We start from the raw sequence: 16329 nt of genomic DNA, 5'->3' as shown, positions 1-16329 counted from the left end.
GCTGGGTCCCACATCCCACAGATTCAGTGGATTGACCTTCCTTCTCACTCCCTGATTGTCAGCACACTCCTTTTTACTCCAGCATCTCCTGGAGCCTGCACTGGCTGTGTGTGCCCAGGCAAACAGCACACCAAGGTTATTTAAAATCACTTTTTTCTAAAAATATCCCAGGAAAAGTAACCTTTTTTAGCCAATGCAAATAAAACAGCATCCTCACTGCAGAGCATATTCCCAGAAATGCCTTTTAATAAGAGATTTTAAGGATCACAGGAAGTGTCTGGGGAGATTTTGGGTGTAGATGGGATGGTCCAGAGCAAATGTCAGTGTGGGATTCTCCCTTGGGAAGCTGTTACATCCTCCGGTGTGGAGTTAGGGCTGGGCACGATCAGGACAGGTGGGAACATCCAAAGGGATCAGCCAGGATCCTGCTTTAATGAAAATAAATAAAAGCAAAGAGCAGTTTCCCCCTGCTCCCCAAGGATTTCAGACAGGGAAGGTTTGACTCCTGGCCAGTCACCAGACCTGGACCTTTATTTTTAGATTGCTCTTTCATCTTCCTCACCCTCCAAACTGTCACTGCTACACAGATTCAACCTGAGCACTTCTCCCAAAAATAACTATTTCAGGGCATGCCTGGCAAAGAAATGACTTATTTAAACTGTCAGCAGAACTTTAAATGTCACTTGCAGATGTTGCTTTAGATGTGACTCGTGCAGGATGAGGTGTTTATGTGTTGGATTCTAAGCACCAAAGTTCGTCACAGCTTGGAATTTTGAGTCAGGAGTGTTTTCGTGATCCAAACTATTCCACTTGAGCTGTTTTTGTTTGAATTAGGGCTATTTACAGCTGCCATTAATAACCAGTGTTTTATTCAGGATAAACAGTTCAGCTGGCCCAGCAATAAAGAGCAATCTGCAAGTTACAGGCTGGGGACACGAGAAGGTTTTTTTTTTTTCATATTATGAATTAGTGATTTTGCCATAACAGAGTTCCCAGTGCCCTATTTTGGGAAGTGGAGATAATGATTTTCTGGTGGGAGTTGGAGAAATCCAAGTGCAGTTTATCAGGAGCTGGCTGGCCTGGCTCCTTGCTGTAATATTTCTTACTTTCAGTGAGAAGGTCAAAATTTTAGCTGAATGAAACCCAACATTGTGCAACAAAGAGACCCAGCTGCAACAGTTTCCTTTAAAATATGTTTGGGTTTTCGTTGGTTTTTTGGGGTTTTTTTTTTTTTTTTGTTTGTTTGTTTTTTTGTAAGTATTATCTCAATTCTTGAATAAAAGCAAGAAGTACTATGAGAAAAAAATATGAAATGTGATTTTACCCACTGTCCTTGTGAGCAAATACAAGTCCTGACCTATCCAAGAGCTTGTATTCATCATTTCTGTTCCTTTGCAGTCCCAGTGGGTCTTTATTATCCTGCTTGGAGCAGGTGAAGACTTACTTGCTGACTGATGGAACGTGCAAGTGTGGCCTAGAATGTCCTCTTGTTCTTCCCAAGGTAAAGCACAGCATCATTTTGGATCTAGGTGCAATAATATTTATGAGCTATCCATGCTGGTGACTCAAACTTTGTTCAGATCATCTCTAAAATAAGTGGTGTCCACCTAAAGTTAAACCTTAAAATATAAAATTCAGCTCCCCTCTGCCTTAGCCCCTCTTGCAGAGAATCTGACTCAGTTATTATAAATATATTCATTTTTTATTTGTTGTTTCCAGACATCCTGTCAAGGAACCCCTTGGGCAGTATAGGAGCAGTCAGGAACAGAGGAAAATTCCTCTATACTCCATATAAAATTCCTGATTTGTTGAACTTGGTGACTTTGCTGTCTGTAGTCATTCTTTTAAATGCTGGAATTTTCACTGCCAGGTCTTTAATTTTGATCCTGGAGCTGCTGTGAAGCAGAGAACTGCTGAAGATGTTAAAGCGGACGAAGATGTCACCAAACTATGCATTCACAAAAGGAAAATTATTGCTGTGGCTACACTTCATAAAAGCATGGAAGCACCACATCCTTCACTGGTTCTAACTAGTCCTGGTGGTGGAACAAGTGAGTAAAATGAAATCATGCAGAATCATATAATAATCTGATTTTTATACACATAATTACTGTGCAAAACCACCCCGAAAGTCTGGCTACGAGTGCAAAAATAAGCAGATTGAAGGAATAAATAAAGGGAGTAGGCAGAGATGGAGGTAGATAGAAAATGAGTCTAAAAGCAGGTCAGCCCAGACTAAGAGCATGATTTTCTTGGAAAAGATATCAGATTGTTCTAGACAAAGAAAATACATTAGCTCTCATCTTTTGGAACTGTAGTAATATGTCTGATATTCTGTCACATGGGAAATTAGAGGAGCAGAATAAAGTGATTATGAAGGGATTAGGATATGGCTAAGGACTTGGCTAAATGGGAAATTGTATTGTAAAGGAGAATAGACAGCAAGAGGAGATCTCCACTGTCATTTCTCAAGGATTATTTTTGGCCACCAACCTGGATTAGCATTTTAATTATCCCCATCAATAAAAAAGTGAGGAAATTTGTTGGTGGCTGAAGTTGACAGGTACTCTCCAAACAAAGGTTATAAAACCAGGGGGGCTCCCTGAGGCCTGGAGTGAAAGCAAAGTTAGCACTGAAACAGCTCCAAACCCAGAAATTCACCCAAAATTAGGGACTTGGTAAGGATCACAAGAATGGTTCTGAAGAGAATTACAAATCCCAGTTGGCAGGACACAGGAGGGAAGGGGCTGAGTTTATATTTCTCCATTCTCTGGGGTTGCAGCTCCTGGGAAAAAGCCTGAGCTCTCTGCACCCCTCACTGCTGTGAGAGCACCTGGCCAACTGCTCTTCCTGAAAAAATACAAGAAAACCAAGAAATAATAAATGTCAGAGAAGTGCCAATGCTAAGAGACCCATGCTGTTCATAGTACTGATGTGCCCCTGCCTTTTCACATTGAAATTTAGGATTTAAATCCTTTCTTGAAAACTTTTTCAGTGTAATTTTGTTTTTAAGTAACAGTGGAATTTCCCAAGTTTCCGTGCATTTCCCCGCTTCATTTTTTCAATGAGTTGTACTTAAATTACATTACTGTTTTTTAAAAAATTAGCAAAATGAAGGAGGTAATTTATATATTTTTGTGCTCTTACCTTCTCTGTCAGTCAGAATTTTGTGCACAAGCAAAGAAGAAAATTCCCCAATAAATCCCCCTGTAAGCAAAACTTTTGCACATTTGTATGTGACCATTTGCTTATTTCCAGCACTCAAGGTGAGGCCTCTCATAATTATTTTATTTTGCAGTTCAGCCTTTAGTTTTATCCCCTAAATGAGACTTTGGTTGTATTTTGGGACGGGGGAAATGTTTGTTTCTCTCACGTTGGAGCAAATAGGATGAAGGCAAGATTGTCAGTACTGTCTGACCAGGCTGAAGGAAAGATGAGTAGAGGAATTTCAAGGCACCTCTAAGTTCATTTGAACACAGAATTTTTAGCTCCCAATTCCAGTTGAATTTTGCACATCCAGAGGCTGCATGCCAAGCACTGCAAGCTGAATTGCAAATTCCCAGAGCTGCAAAACTGGCAGAAAGTCCCCCAGACTTGGAGCTGCTTGTGCTTCTAGTCTGGAAGTAAAACATTGGGAAAAAATCTCTTTAAATAAAGATAGAAAGTAGTCTTGTGTTTGTTGGAAGGTGTAGCCTCAAAAGTGGGATTTACAGGGAATTTCTCCATCACGTGCAAATATCCCCAAGGCTTTTATCCTGAGAACAAACAGAAAGCATTCAGGATGCCTCATCAGGGACAGCATTTGGGACAGGACCTTTTCTGTGGGAATTGAGTCTCAATCCTGGACAGTCTTTGTTCCTCCTGTCCTCAATAGATGGTGCCAGAGGCTCCTTTTCCCTGCCACAGCCATCCCTCTCCTCCTGCCAGAGGGGGGATGCTGGAGATGCAGGAGGCTGGAGGGGGTGCTTGGAAAAGGCAAAAGGCAAGGAACAGGGTTTCAAATGGTCCATATTTCTATGGAATAGAAATATGGAATTCCATACCTATGGGATATGGAATTACAGCTGTGTAGCTGGGGACAGGCACAGTTCCAGCTCAGTGACTGAGGGTTTATTTCTGAGGAAGCAAAAGTTTAGCCAAAGGCTCCCTGAGCTTTTTGGGAATGTTTTCACCCTCAGCAGCTTTGCCCTGAAACGTGGGACACTGGATTTGCAACCAGTAGTAACTGTTGTGTGTTTCCCATGCCAGGTGCAACGCCAGTAGTTCCCACTCGAGCAGCAACTCCAAGGTCGATGAGGAATAAATCACATGAAGGAATTACAAATTCTGTGATGCCGGAATGTAAGACTCCTTTCAAGTTGATGATGGGGGCATCTAATGCCATGGGTAGGCTTTATGTGCAAGAAATGGCTGGAAGCCAGCAAGCAGAGCTCCATCCTGCCTATCCCAGGCAGAGATTGGGGAGCAATGAACTGGGGCAGAAGTCTCCGTACCGCGGCAGTCACGGGGGGATGCCCAGCCCGGCGTCCTCGGGCTCGCAGATCTACGGGGACGGCTCCATCTCCCCCAGGACTGACCCGCTCGGGAGCCCCGACGTCTTCACGAGGAACAATCCCAGTTTTCATGGAGCGCCCAACTCCAGTCCTATCCACATGACCAGGACGCCTCTGTCCCCGCCGTCAGTCATGCTCCACGGCTCTCCCATACAGTCATCCTGTGCAATGGCTGGAAGGACTAATATACCTCTTTCCCCCACCCTGACCACCAAGAGCCCGGTCATGAAAAAACCCCTGTGTAACTTTTCGGCTGGTATGGAAATACCACGAGCAATGTTCCACCATAAACCCCCCCAAGGCCCACCCCCACCTCCTCCACCACCTTCTTGTGCTCTTCAGAAAAAGCCATTAACATCCGAGAAGGACCCGCTTGGCATACTGGACCCGATTCCCAGCAAACCGGTGAACCAGAACCCCGTGATCATGAACCCCACCACCTTCCACTCGAGTGTCCACTCTCAGGTACCCGTGATGAATGTAAGCATGCCCCCCGCCGTGGTGCCCCTGCCCAGCAACCTGCCCCTGCCCACCGTCAAACCCGCCCACATCAACCATGGCACTCACGTCCAAAGGGTTCAGCACTCGGCTTCGACGTCGCTGTCCCCGTCGCCGGTGACGTCCCCCGTTCACGTGATGGCGCCCGGCATCGGGAGGATCGAGGCTTCTCCCCAAAGATCGCGTTCTTCTTCCACCTCGTCCGATCACGGAAACTTCCTGCTGCCTCCAGTCGGGCCACAGTCGTCTTGTAGCGGTATCAAAGTCCCTCCCAGGTCCCCGAGGTCAACCATAGGGTCACCGAGGCCATCCATGCCATCCAGCCCTTCCACCAAGCACGATGGACTTAGTCAATACAAGGACATCCCTAACCCATTAATTGCTGGAATGAGTAATGTATTAAATCCTCCCAACAATGCAGTTTTTCCCGCTGCATCGGCTGGAAGCGGTTCCTTGAAGAGTCAGCCTGGTTTGCTGGGAATGCCTTTAAATCAGATCTTGAACCAGCACAACGCTGCCTCTTTTCCAGCAAGCAGTTTACTCTCAGCAGCAGCCAAAGCACAGCTAGCAAATCAAAATAAACTTGCTGGTAACAACAATAACAGCAGTAGCAATTCTGGACCTGTTGCCAGCGGCGGCAGCACCGAAGGACACAGCACTTTAAATCCCATGTTCCCTCCTGCTGCCAACGTGCTCCTCCCCACCACGGAAGGGCAGAGCGGCCGGGCAGCACTGAGAGATAAATTGATGTCTCAGCAAAAGGATCCTCTGAGGAAAAGGAAGCAGCCCACCACCACGGTGCTGAGCTTGCTGAGACAGTCTCAGCTGGACAGCTCTGGGCTTCCCAAAGCTGGGTCGGATTTGATAAGAAAGCCAAGTCAAAGCTCCTTCCCCATCAGCTCCATGTCGCAGCTCCTGCAGTCCATGAGTTGTCAGAGCTCCCACGGGAGCAGCAATAGTTCCTCGGGCTGCGGGAGCTCCAGCAGCGCCCTGCCCTGCCCCGGCGCCCAGCTGCACCTGGCGGAGCCCGCGCTGGGCCCGGCCGGCGTCGTGGCCCCGCTGGCCCCGGGGCTGCCCCTGCGTGGGGAGGGGCTGCCCTGCCCCAACCCCAACCCCACCTTCGGGCCCGGAGCCGCTGCACCCCCCTCCAACCACCTGGCGGGGCTCCTCAACCAGATGCAGGCCAGCGGGAGCTGCGGGATGCTCCCCCAGGCTGGAATGGCCTTGGGGAACTCCTTACATCCCAACCCAGCTCAGGCCAGGCTCCAGGCACCCTCCACGCCAGGGATCCCCAACAGCATCGGGAGCAGCTGTAATCAGAGCAGTCCTGAAGCAGGTACGTGGTCTCGCCAGGGGATTGTCCCAGGATTCCGTCCTGGGGAATCCGTGATGGCTGGTTTTCCATGTTTGTCTGGGTTTGGAAGGACAGGTGTCTGCTAAGGAAGGCAGGAGCCTCCCCTGAAATGGGAAATGTAAACCCCCTCCCTCTGAATTATTACAATTTTTGAGATTAAGGGGGGTCCTCAGGCTCTGCCCAATGAACAAAAGAGAACTGCCCCTCCTCTGACAGGTGGAAATAGAATACACACATCTCTTACAATCCAGGACATTATTCCCTGTTAAACTTGGGTTTATCCTGGTGAAAAGTGCACCTGGTTCATGCTGAAAGCCACATACTCAAAAATAGAAAGGAAAAAAAACCAACAGTGGTAAGCTAAAACATATCTCCCTTTTTCTGGACAAAATGATCCTGGCCTGCTTCCTGTGACAGCTCTTGCTTCTGCTGACTTCCACACATTCTCCATGAATAAAATCCATTCACTTCTGGACATTCCCACAACTCTTTTGTCACTTCTCCAAATAAATTGGAGTTTTTTTGCAGCCTGCCCTGCTCCAAGCCCAGAAGGTTGTGGCTCATCTGGCAGTGCATGTCCAGGTGATCCATGAGTTCTTTCCTGCTGGAATTGGAGAGGTGGTGTCAGACATTAGAGCAGATCCTGGGAGCACCAAAATATACAAAATCACCTTTTTCAGGGCCAGCAGGAGGGAATGCCAAGGCTGTGTTTGCTTTTATTGAGCTAATTTTACTAAGGTGGTAATTAAATGGTTGAATAAACAGTTGGAGGAGTGTAGGGAGAGATTTCCTGGTTTGTTCATCAGGGAAGATTTGGAGAGGAAATGGGTTTGCTGCTATCACCTCTGGGGGGTTTAAAGTAACATACTACTAAAACTTACAGATAGTTATTCTAGCCATTATTATATAATTACATGTTATATATAATTATATATATTATATATTGATATTATGTAATTATTATTATATAATATTATTCTAGCCCATCACTAAGAACACACATAACTTATTTCAAACAATACTTATATACTTTCTATTAACAATACACAGTACTCCATTATTAAAATCTTCTACTGTCTTACTAAACATATTTTTCTACAGTCTTAAAATCTATATTACCCAAACCCTAAAACTATTTTCTAGCCCATCACTAAGAACACACATAACTTATTTCAAACAATACTTATATACTTTCTATTAACAATACACAGTACTCCATTATTAAAATCTTCTACTGTCTTACTAAACATATTTTTCTACAGGTCTTAAAAATCTATATTAACCAACCCTAAAACTATTATTTAATGTCCTTACTGTACTACTGTAACTTTTCTATTTGAAACTTTATAACTACAACTAACTAGAAATTCTTTACTCTTTCTAAAACCTACTTCCACAACTTTCTAAAAATCTTTTTACCTTTACTGTTTTTCCCCCCAAATATCTATGAAAAAGCCTGGAGAATGTTTTCTCCTTTAAGGAGGTTGTGTTATTTTTGTGTTATTCCCTAAAACTCTGCAGAAACCTTCCCTGAGCCTCTTGCTGAGCCCCCCCAGCAGCACAGGGCTCAGGGGAGAGCTTTAATCCAGAGAGGGGAATTCTGTTGGATTTCCAGGAGAATGGGAATGTTCTTTCCATGAGACTCGGGTGAAATGTTGAGTGGTTTGTGATATAATAATAATTTTTTAAAATAAAAGTGAGTTGCCAGCCTGCATCCAGCCCTGTAACAAAACTGGGAAGAGGAATATTGGGATTTCTGCTCTGTCACTTTTGGGGCTGGAGCTGGTGAAAGCCCTTGTACACTGAATTTCCAAGAGCAGTTCAGCAGGGGAAGATGTCTAAAGGAACCTCTCATGTTCATATTTCAGTTTGTGGCTTGTTTTTCCCCTTTGTTTTGAAGTATTTTAATTGCTAAATCTCTTTTCTGTGTCTGTGCCAGCAATTCAGAGCAGCTCCTCCTCAGAAATAGCTCCTGAGAGAAAAAACCCTGTGAATCCCCACAATTAGCTGCTTATTGCCCAGGCTTTTAATTATATTTTAACCACACGGACCAAGTTCTGGTATTCCAGCTCTTGTTTTCTTCTTCCACAGATAATATCTTTAGTTCCCAGGTAATTTTCAGGGTGTGTGTGGTGGAATTTGTTATTTTTGTAGGATGGAACTGGATCACTGGGTGATGGATTTGATTGTAGGATTTTATTTATTTACCTTTTTCTTTCTGTTAACGTGTTGTTCACGGGGTAGAAAATCCATGTTTGAGTGTTGAACATGCAACATCCAAATCCTGCTAAGAAAGCAACTATAAATATCCATAAATATCCATATCCATAAATAATGGGATGGATGGAAATGAGTGAAAAGATTTGGGAATAAAAGCTCTGCACTGCTGAGAAGGGAAATTAAGGTAACCACAGCAATTAAAGATATCAGTGGTGTCAAATACTAACATTATAATATAGGAGAAACTCTGGGTCTAGAAGTTAAGAAGTGACAAAAAATTGGAAGATTTGGCAAAAAGAAGGCTGAACTTCCTTCCCTGAAATGGGAAGTTTTCCTGGCGAAATGCACAGAATAGAAATAGTAAAATATAATTAAACAGGGAGGAGCACAACACCAATCACTGAGGGGGAGGAGAGGAATTTGTTTTAGTCAAGCCAAGAAAATTGGGAATGGATGGATCATGATGCTGGAAAACAAAACCCCCAAAAGAAGGGGTTGAGGGGCTTTGATTTAATCACCTCAGTGCAAGCTGTTGAAAACACAAATCAAACCAAACAAGTCTGGATTTGCTTCCCAAAATCACTTTATATAACCCAGAATTACCAAATCAGAAGAACTTTTGGACTGCAGGGTCAGAAGAATATCTGACAACTTTTTGGGACTTGTGTCTGAGAAACAATTTCTTATTAAACTGGAATCACCCCTAGACTGGATGGCAGGAACCTTCTCTGCTAATTATAAACCAAATTTAAGTATCCCATTGATTTGGGATTCACAGAAACACCCAGAGGGACTTTTCCCTGCTTGGGAGAGATTGTAAGGAATCACTGCTACTTCAATTTCCAGCTTATTTTTCCCATTCTTACTTCTAAATAATAATTTATTTTCCCTTGTTATTATTTTGGGTAAAGGAAAGGGATTTTTTTTCTCTTCAGGTAAGAACTGTGAAGAATAAGGAAAATATTCAGTGATTGCTTGGACACATCTTGGGGTTTTCTGGTGTTGTTTTTGCTCTTAAAATTTGAATTTGCCAACAGTTAGTGGTCAGTCTTTCAGTTACCTGGTTGGTGTTTTAACTGCCATGCAGCTTTCTAGGATTTTGTATTGATAAAAGTCAGGGAGTTTGTAAAAAATAATAACAAATTAATGTAGAAAGATGAGTCTTATTAAAAATATTATTACAGAGAAAACCTGAATTAATTCTGTGGGGTTTCCCACACATATTTAGCTGAAGATGGAACCAGTGGGCAGCTCCAGCTTTTGCTGGAGGGAGGAGTGGGGATTATTGGAGGAAATAATGCTTTTTATTGAATTTTTAACTTCCCAAATTCACAGTGGAGTGCTTTCCTTCATTTGCAATGCATCTCTCACAGCTGTGAGTGGGAAAATCCTGAATTCCTGCTCCTGCACTCATGTGCTCTTGTCTTGACTCTTTTCTACTCAAGCACTGCTCTGCTGACAGCAGAACAAGTTTCCTCCAAGCCATTTCCATCCAGCAGTGCTGGGGAAATGCAGAAATCACAGGAGATGGGCAGGGAGAAGAGCCAAGACTGAAATTGGGACAGGTATTAAATTCTAAAAATTAAATTTAAAAAAAAACCCTAATTTTATTAAATTTTTTAACCCTAATTTTATTAAATTTTTAAAAACCATAATTGCATTAAATTTTTTAAAAGCCTAATTTTATGGACTTCTGTTGTCCTATAAATAGTTCTGGCCTTTTTGCCCTTTCCTCAGAATTTTAGGGGCCAAGATTTCAGCTTTGTTGTACATGCAAACCCCTGTGATCATGGAGCATGGTGCACAGGAATTGTGGGCAGGCAGGTGAATATTTCCCAGCAGAGCACATTCCATGGCCATGGAATGCTGCATAGGAGGGCAGTTGAGGATTTGAACGGGTTCTGATGGGGATATTTCATTTTTTGGGCCATTTTTGGGCTGTCTCAGGGCACTGCAGGATCTTCAGAAGAATGAGTGCCAGCAGTTTGTTCTTAACTGCTGAATGATGGTTTCTTTGGAACTGGAGGCAGTGTCATAAAGGAGGTATCAGATAAGGATCTTCAATGTTTTCCATTCCAGAAGGAAAAGGGGAAATGGAATTGTCAAAATGTGTAACTGCTGGTTCCAGGTGTGCAGGTGGGGAGTTAGAGCAGGAACTCCTGCTCTGGGATCCTGCAGGACTCTGAGGCTGTTTTCCAGCAGCACTTTCACTGGGAAGGGAAGGCTCTGGAAATCCCTAATTGAGCAGTGTCCCCACTAATGCAGGCTCTGAGATTTTATCTGTAATTTGTGATTAATGCCAGTCTCACCCCGGGAGACCTCAGGCGTGGCTGGGTGACCCCATGAGGTGTCACAAGCCCTTTGAGGTGGTGGCAATTAAAATATCTGAGTGATCTTCTGTGCTCTCACACCCTCCTGCTCTCAGGTCAGCTCTCTCCACTCCCACTGGGGTTTCTGAGAGGATCCTGCAGATTTCTGCTGCCTGGGCTGGGGAGTTGCACCAGGAGGGGATGGAGATGCTGGGAGAGGAGTTAGGAGTTCCTGAATGACCAAGGGGAGGAAAGGGACATTCCAACAAGGGTTTCCAGAGCTTGAAAGGTTCAAAATTAGAAAAGCAGCCAAGAAAATATCCAATCTAAGCAAAGCTGGCTGTGCTTTTAATGGATGGGCAGAGAGAGATTATTTACTAGGGCCTGGAGGGACTGGACACGGGGAGTGGATTCCCATGGGATGGGAATTTTGGGAGGGAGTTCCTGCCTGGGAGGATGGGGAGGAGCTGGGATGGAATTCCCAGAGGAGCTGTGACTGCCTCTGGATCCCTGGAAGTGTCCAAGGCCAGGCTGGATGGGCTTGGAGCAGCCTGGGACAGTGGGAGGTGTCCCTGCCATGGCAGGGGTGGCACTGGATGGATTTAAGGTTCCTCCCAACCCAAACCTGTCAGGGATTCTCTAAAAAGCAAGAAAGTGGAATTTAGATAAAAAAGATATTATTTATTTGTGCTCAGTTCTAAAAATGTTTCAGGTGGTAATGGCTGATGAGTAAGTTCTGCACTTCCACTTCTCTCAGTGCTTCACACACCTGTTTTAGTGAGTATTTTTTCTCCACAATTCCAGCACTGTGTTTTTGAGATTATTTAAATACTGGGATGTGTAATGGAGAGTTTCTCCCAGGGAAAAGCATTGTAAAATAGCACTTGAAATATTCTTCTCTAATTAATACACTCTAAGTGCAATCCTTTTTGGAAAATACATCTATGGGAAGAACAATTCTGAGATATTAATGATGACTACCTTCCACTCTGATTTCTTTATTTTAAGTGAATCTTCTCAAACACAAATTGATCCCATAATACCATTTATTTTATTGTCCTTGCTTAAGAACACCTGTCAAGAAGTACTTTAAGAAAAGGAACACAGCTAAAATCCACACAGGAAAATGAACCTGCTCTGAAAAGAAAGTAAACTTTAAAATACTCATAACTAAAATCAGGAATAATTTTTAAAATTTATATGCTGTTGATGTGCTCCCAAAACATTTCCCTGATCCTGTAAGAAAACAGCAGCTCTGCTTTTTCTGCATTCTGGATATTTCTTCTTTCCACTGTGTTGCAAAGTTCATTTTTCCCAACAAGTGGCAGAAGAACCTTTGGCAGAGTCTGTGGCTGCAGGATTGGGTTTGCCCTGGGCTTTTCTGGCTTTTCCTCTGGCTCCTTCATCTTTTTCACTCTGGTTATTAAGGACTGTTCTTTGCTGAGCTCACACATGCTTGGGTTCCCTGCATCCCAAATACCACATTTTTCTGGAACTGGGAATTCCAGTTGGGATTTCCTTTTTGGTGTTCAACTCCTGTTTGTATTTCTCATCCAAAACCTCCCAAGCATCATCGTAGAGCCTGGGGGTGGCACAGAAAACCCTGGGGTGGTGGAGGTTTGGGGGTTTTAGGGATTTTGGAGTTTTAGGGGGTTTGGGATTTTGGATTTTTGGAGTTTTAGGGGTTTTGGATTTTGGAGTTTTGGAGTTTTAGGGGTTTGGGAGTTTTGGGAGTTTGGAGCTTTGGGGGTTTTGGGGGTGTTGTCATCATTCTGTCCTTTGGTCTGGGACCAGCCACTGGGAAGCTCTCACAGCTCCATATTCCAGTGAAAATGACTTTGCATGGATGTCCTCATAATTGGATATTGACTTGTTGGGATGGTTTTTTGATCTCTGGTGCCACAGAGACATTTGTCCCCAGCTGCAGCTGTAAATCCTGTAAATACACCCAGTCCAGGACTTCTCCAGCCCAATTCCTGCTGTGCCAGGTTGGGCAGAAGCTGGGGGAGAATATTTATTGGTATTTTATTTTCTGGCTGCTCAGCCCCTCTCTGACTCCCAACTTCTCCAGTCTGGATTGAAATAAGGACACATTTTCTGCCTCCTACTCAGTATCCATCAAGACTTTTTTTTTTTCCCCCTCAGGAGCAATTAATTAATTACTTAATTAATCTGGAGAAAGGTGTTGGATGCACTTTGGACCTCTCAGAAGATGGGGGCGAGGAAACAGAGCCATTTCTCCCCAAAACCTGGCAGCAGTTTTCCAGCTTTGAGATTTGCTGCACAGCAGATCCTCTTGCATGGGGTCATTTACCTGAGCAGAATGGGAAACAAAATTTAAATTACAAAGATAAGGAAAATACACAAACTAGATTTGATATTCAGGAGAGCTCTTCTAGAATCATTTCCTCATGCCCAAATTAAAAATCTCTCCATGTGCTCCTTATCACATCCAAGGGGGAGTGGTGCAGATGATTCTTCCATTGGGAATTTCTTAAATCTGCAGGTTGGTCTTTGGGACTTCTCAGGATTTTTAAATCCTTTGGGCATTAGTTCAAAATACTGATTTTATTTCTAAAAATAAATGAATAAAATTTGCTTCTTGTGAAGATGAAGGTTTTTTGACCCACTCACCCAGAGTGGATTTGCTCTGCTCTGCAATTGCACTTTGCTCCCACCTCACCTCACCTTTTGTTACTTTATTATTTAATTTCTGCTCTGAAACGTGATAATGGCACTGGGAGAGAGGGGTGAGATTTGTTCTCTTGGGTTCAGGGCAGTGCAAAGTGTTCTGTGTTCATTTTGTACCTTTTGGAGTTGTCACAACATTACAGCACTTCAAAAATGGTAATTTTAGTTTTTAAAATGATGTGAAGGTTTGGCTCAGTTCTTATCAGTTGAGTGTGGTGGCAAATCCCTTTTTAAAGAGTATTTGTTCAGGAAAATGGGAATTGATATTTTGTGATCATTGATGCCTTTCAGTCTGTCATCCTAAGAGCCATATGAGTGACCACTGTCAATTCAAAACTGCCTTAAGTAAAAAAATGATAATAATTTCTATTTCAGCTTTGCTAAAGGGGTATAAAGATACCCAAATAAACATTTTTACTCTTTCTTTGTAGCTTTCTCGTGGTAAATTTTGCCCTTTATTTTTATCCCAAGTGATGGATTTTACACCACTGCAATTTACATATCTCCTTTACAAATTTTGAATTCCCACTGACCTGGAACAGTCTCATCATACCACTTTTTTTTTTTTTTTTTTAATTCAGGACTCCAAAACAATGCCTTAAACAATAATCTAAAATCCAAAACCCATTTAATCCAAATGAATTAAATCTGGAAGTGGACCATGGATTCAGAGTTTCACCCAACATCATTCCCGTGATCCTCCTTCCTGGTGGTTAATCCAGCCTGGTCCATGACTAACTCTGTTAAGTCATGGCTGGTTTGGGGTTTATGTGTTGAAAATCTGTGATTATATGTGAATTAATGCTGTTGAAACCCCTCTCCAAGAACTTTGAGGGAAGTACAAGTGCACAATGCCATAATCTCCGGTGGGGCGTGGCACAGAGTGGCTGGAGCATCTCATGGCAGATCCGTTCCTATTTTTCAAGCACTCCAGTTTGGATTCCCCAGCCCCTTTTCCCGTGGCTGGTTGGGCTGAGCTTGCTGCTCTGTGCCCTGGAGGTGTCTCCCAGCAGGCAGCACCCCGTTAACATTCCTGCTTTTCCCATTCCAGGGGCTCTGGGCCCGTCGTCATCGATAGCCATCGCTGGCACCAGCCAAGCTGCCATCACCAAGACCACGTCTGTGCTCCAGGATGGTGTCATTGTCACCACTGCAGCTGGGACCCCTCTGCAGCAGGGCCAGCTGCCCATGGGGGGCGAGTTCCCCTTCGCTGGCCACGAACACTCGCTCCACTTCCCGCAGAACAGCGCTTCAAACAACAATCTGCCACATCCTCTGAATCAAAACCTCCTCAATTCCCTGCCTCTCTCTCTGCCGGTGAATCAGCAACATCTCCTAAACCAGAACCTCTTAAACATCCTCCAGCCTTCAGCAGGAGAAGGCAAGTCTGAGGTCAACCTCAACCCTTTGGGTTTCCTGAACCCGAATGTCAATGCTGCTTTAGCGTTCCTCTCCGGCGACGTGGACGGGCAGGTTCTGCAGCCCGTGCACTTCCAGCTGCTGGCAGCCCTGCTCCAGAACCAGGCCCAGGCAGCTGCCATGCTCCCCGTGCCATCCTTCAACGTGACCATCTCCGACCTGCTGCAGCAGCAGAACGCCCCCGCGGCCCCCGAGCCCCTGCCCGAGGGCAGCAGGGTGGAGAACCTGCTGCCAGCCTCCATCCCCGGCTTCCCGGGCGCTGACCCCGCTCCCAACCCCCTGCTCCTGCCCGCCGCCTCCGGGGCCTCGGCGCTCATGGCCCTGAACCCGCAGCTGGTGGGGGGTGTCCTGAGCTCGGGCAGCCACCCCGAGGTGGCCATAGCCACGTCCTCGCAGGCCACCACCACCACCACCACCACCACGTCGTCGGCCGTGGCCGCGCTGTCGGTGTCGGCGCTGGGCGGGGGCACAGCCGTGGTGTCCATGGCAGAAACGCTCCTGAACATCTCCAGCGGCACGCCGGGGCCCGCCAAGATCAACAACAGCTCCGTGGTGCCGCAGCTCCTGAACCCTCTCCTGGGCACGGGCCTGCTGGGTGAGTGCAGCTTGGTGGGGAAAGTGAAACCTGAGCGGGTTTGGGGAGGGAGGGTTCACAGGATTCACAGAATGACCAGCTTGGAAGAGACCTTCAGGATCATGGAGTCCAACCCAGCCCCAGCACCTCAAATGAACCCTGGCACCCAGTGCCACATCCAGGCTTTGTTAAACACACCAGGGATGGGGACTGCACCACCTCCCCGGGCAGAACATTCCAGAACTTTATCACCATTTCCATGAAAACTTTTTCCTGATATCCAGCCTGTATTTCCCTTGGCACAGCTTGAGGCTGTGTCCTCTGTCTGGAGACAGAGCCCAGCCCCAGCTGAGCACAGGCACCTTTCAGGAGCTGTGCAGGGTGATGAGGGCACCCCTGAGTCTCCTTTTCTACAGGGGAGCACCCCCAGCTCCCTCAGGGCTTCCTCTCAGGGTTTGTGTTCCCAGCCCCTCTCCAGCCTCACTGTCCCCTCTGGATGCGCTCAAGCATCCCAAGGTCTTTCCCAAACCAAGGGGCCAGACCTGGACACAGTATTTTCAGATTCAGTTTCAGATTCTGGTTTTATCTTCCTTTCTTTTCTTGGTGGTGTTGGAGGTTGTTCATTGAGAAAGCATAATCATTCTTGTAAGAAATTTAAATCACGTTCCACTTTCATTCCTTAATGCTTAACACTTATCTTGGAAATTATTA

At 45.1% G+C, this 16329-nt stretch overlaps 1 protein-coding gene across 6 annotated transcripts in view; it reads left to right on the top strand.

The window, feature by feature from the left end:
• Positions 1 to 16329, top strand: part of MBD5 (methyl-CpG binding domain protein 5) — a 111831-nt gene that overhangs the window by 80566 nt on the left and 14936 nt on the right. For all 6 annotated transcript variants that reach the window (XM_041472823.1, XM_041472822.1, XM_041472821.1 and 3 more), the window contains 4 exons: positions 1399 to 1501; positions 1871 to 2051; positions 4249 to 6387; positions 14677 to 15639. In XM_041472823.1, coding sequence (XP_041328757.1) covers positions 1399 to 1501; positions 1871 to 2051; positions 4249 to 6387; positions 14677 to 15639 — 3386 coding nt within the window. The remainder of the gene's footprint in view (positions 1 to 1398; positions 1502 to 1870; positions 2052 to 4248; positions 6388 to 14676; positions 15640 to 16329) is intronic.

This window comes from Pyrgilauda ruficollis, unplaced genomic scaffold (assembly GCF_017590135.1).
Source record: "Pyrgilauda ruficollis isolate IOZ18807 unplaced genomic scaffold, ASM1759013v1 scaffold3, whole genome shotgun sequence".
Lineage (NCBI taxonomy): Eukaryota > Metazoa > Chordata > Aves > Passeriformes > Passeridae > Pyrgilauda > Pyrgilauda ruficollis.
The sequence above is the reverse complement of the archived record's forward strand: the minus strand, read 5'-3'. Positions and strand labels throughout refer to the sequence as shown.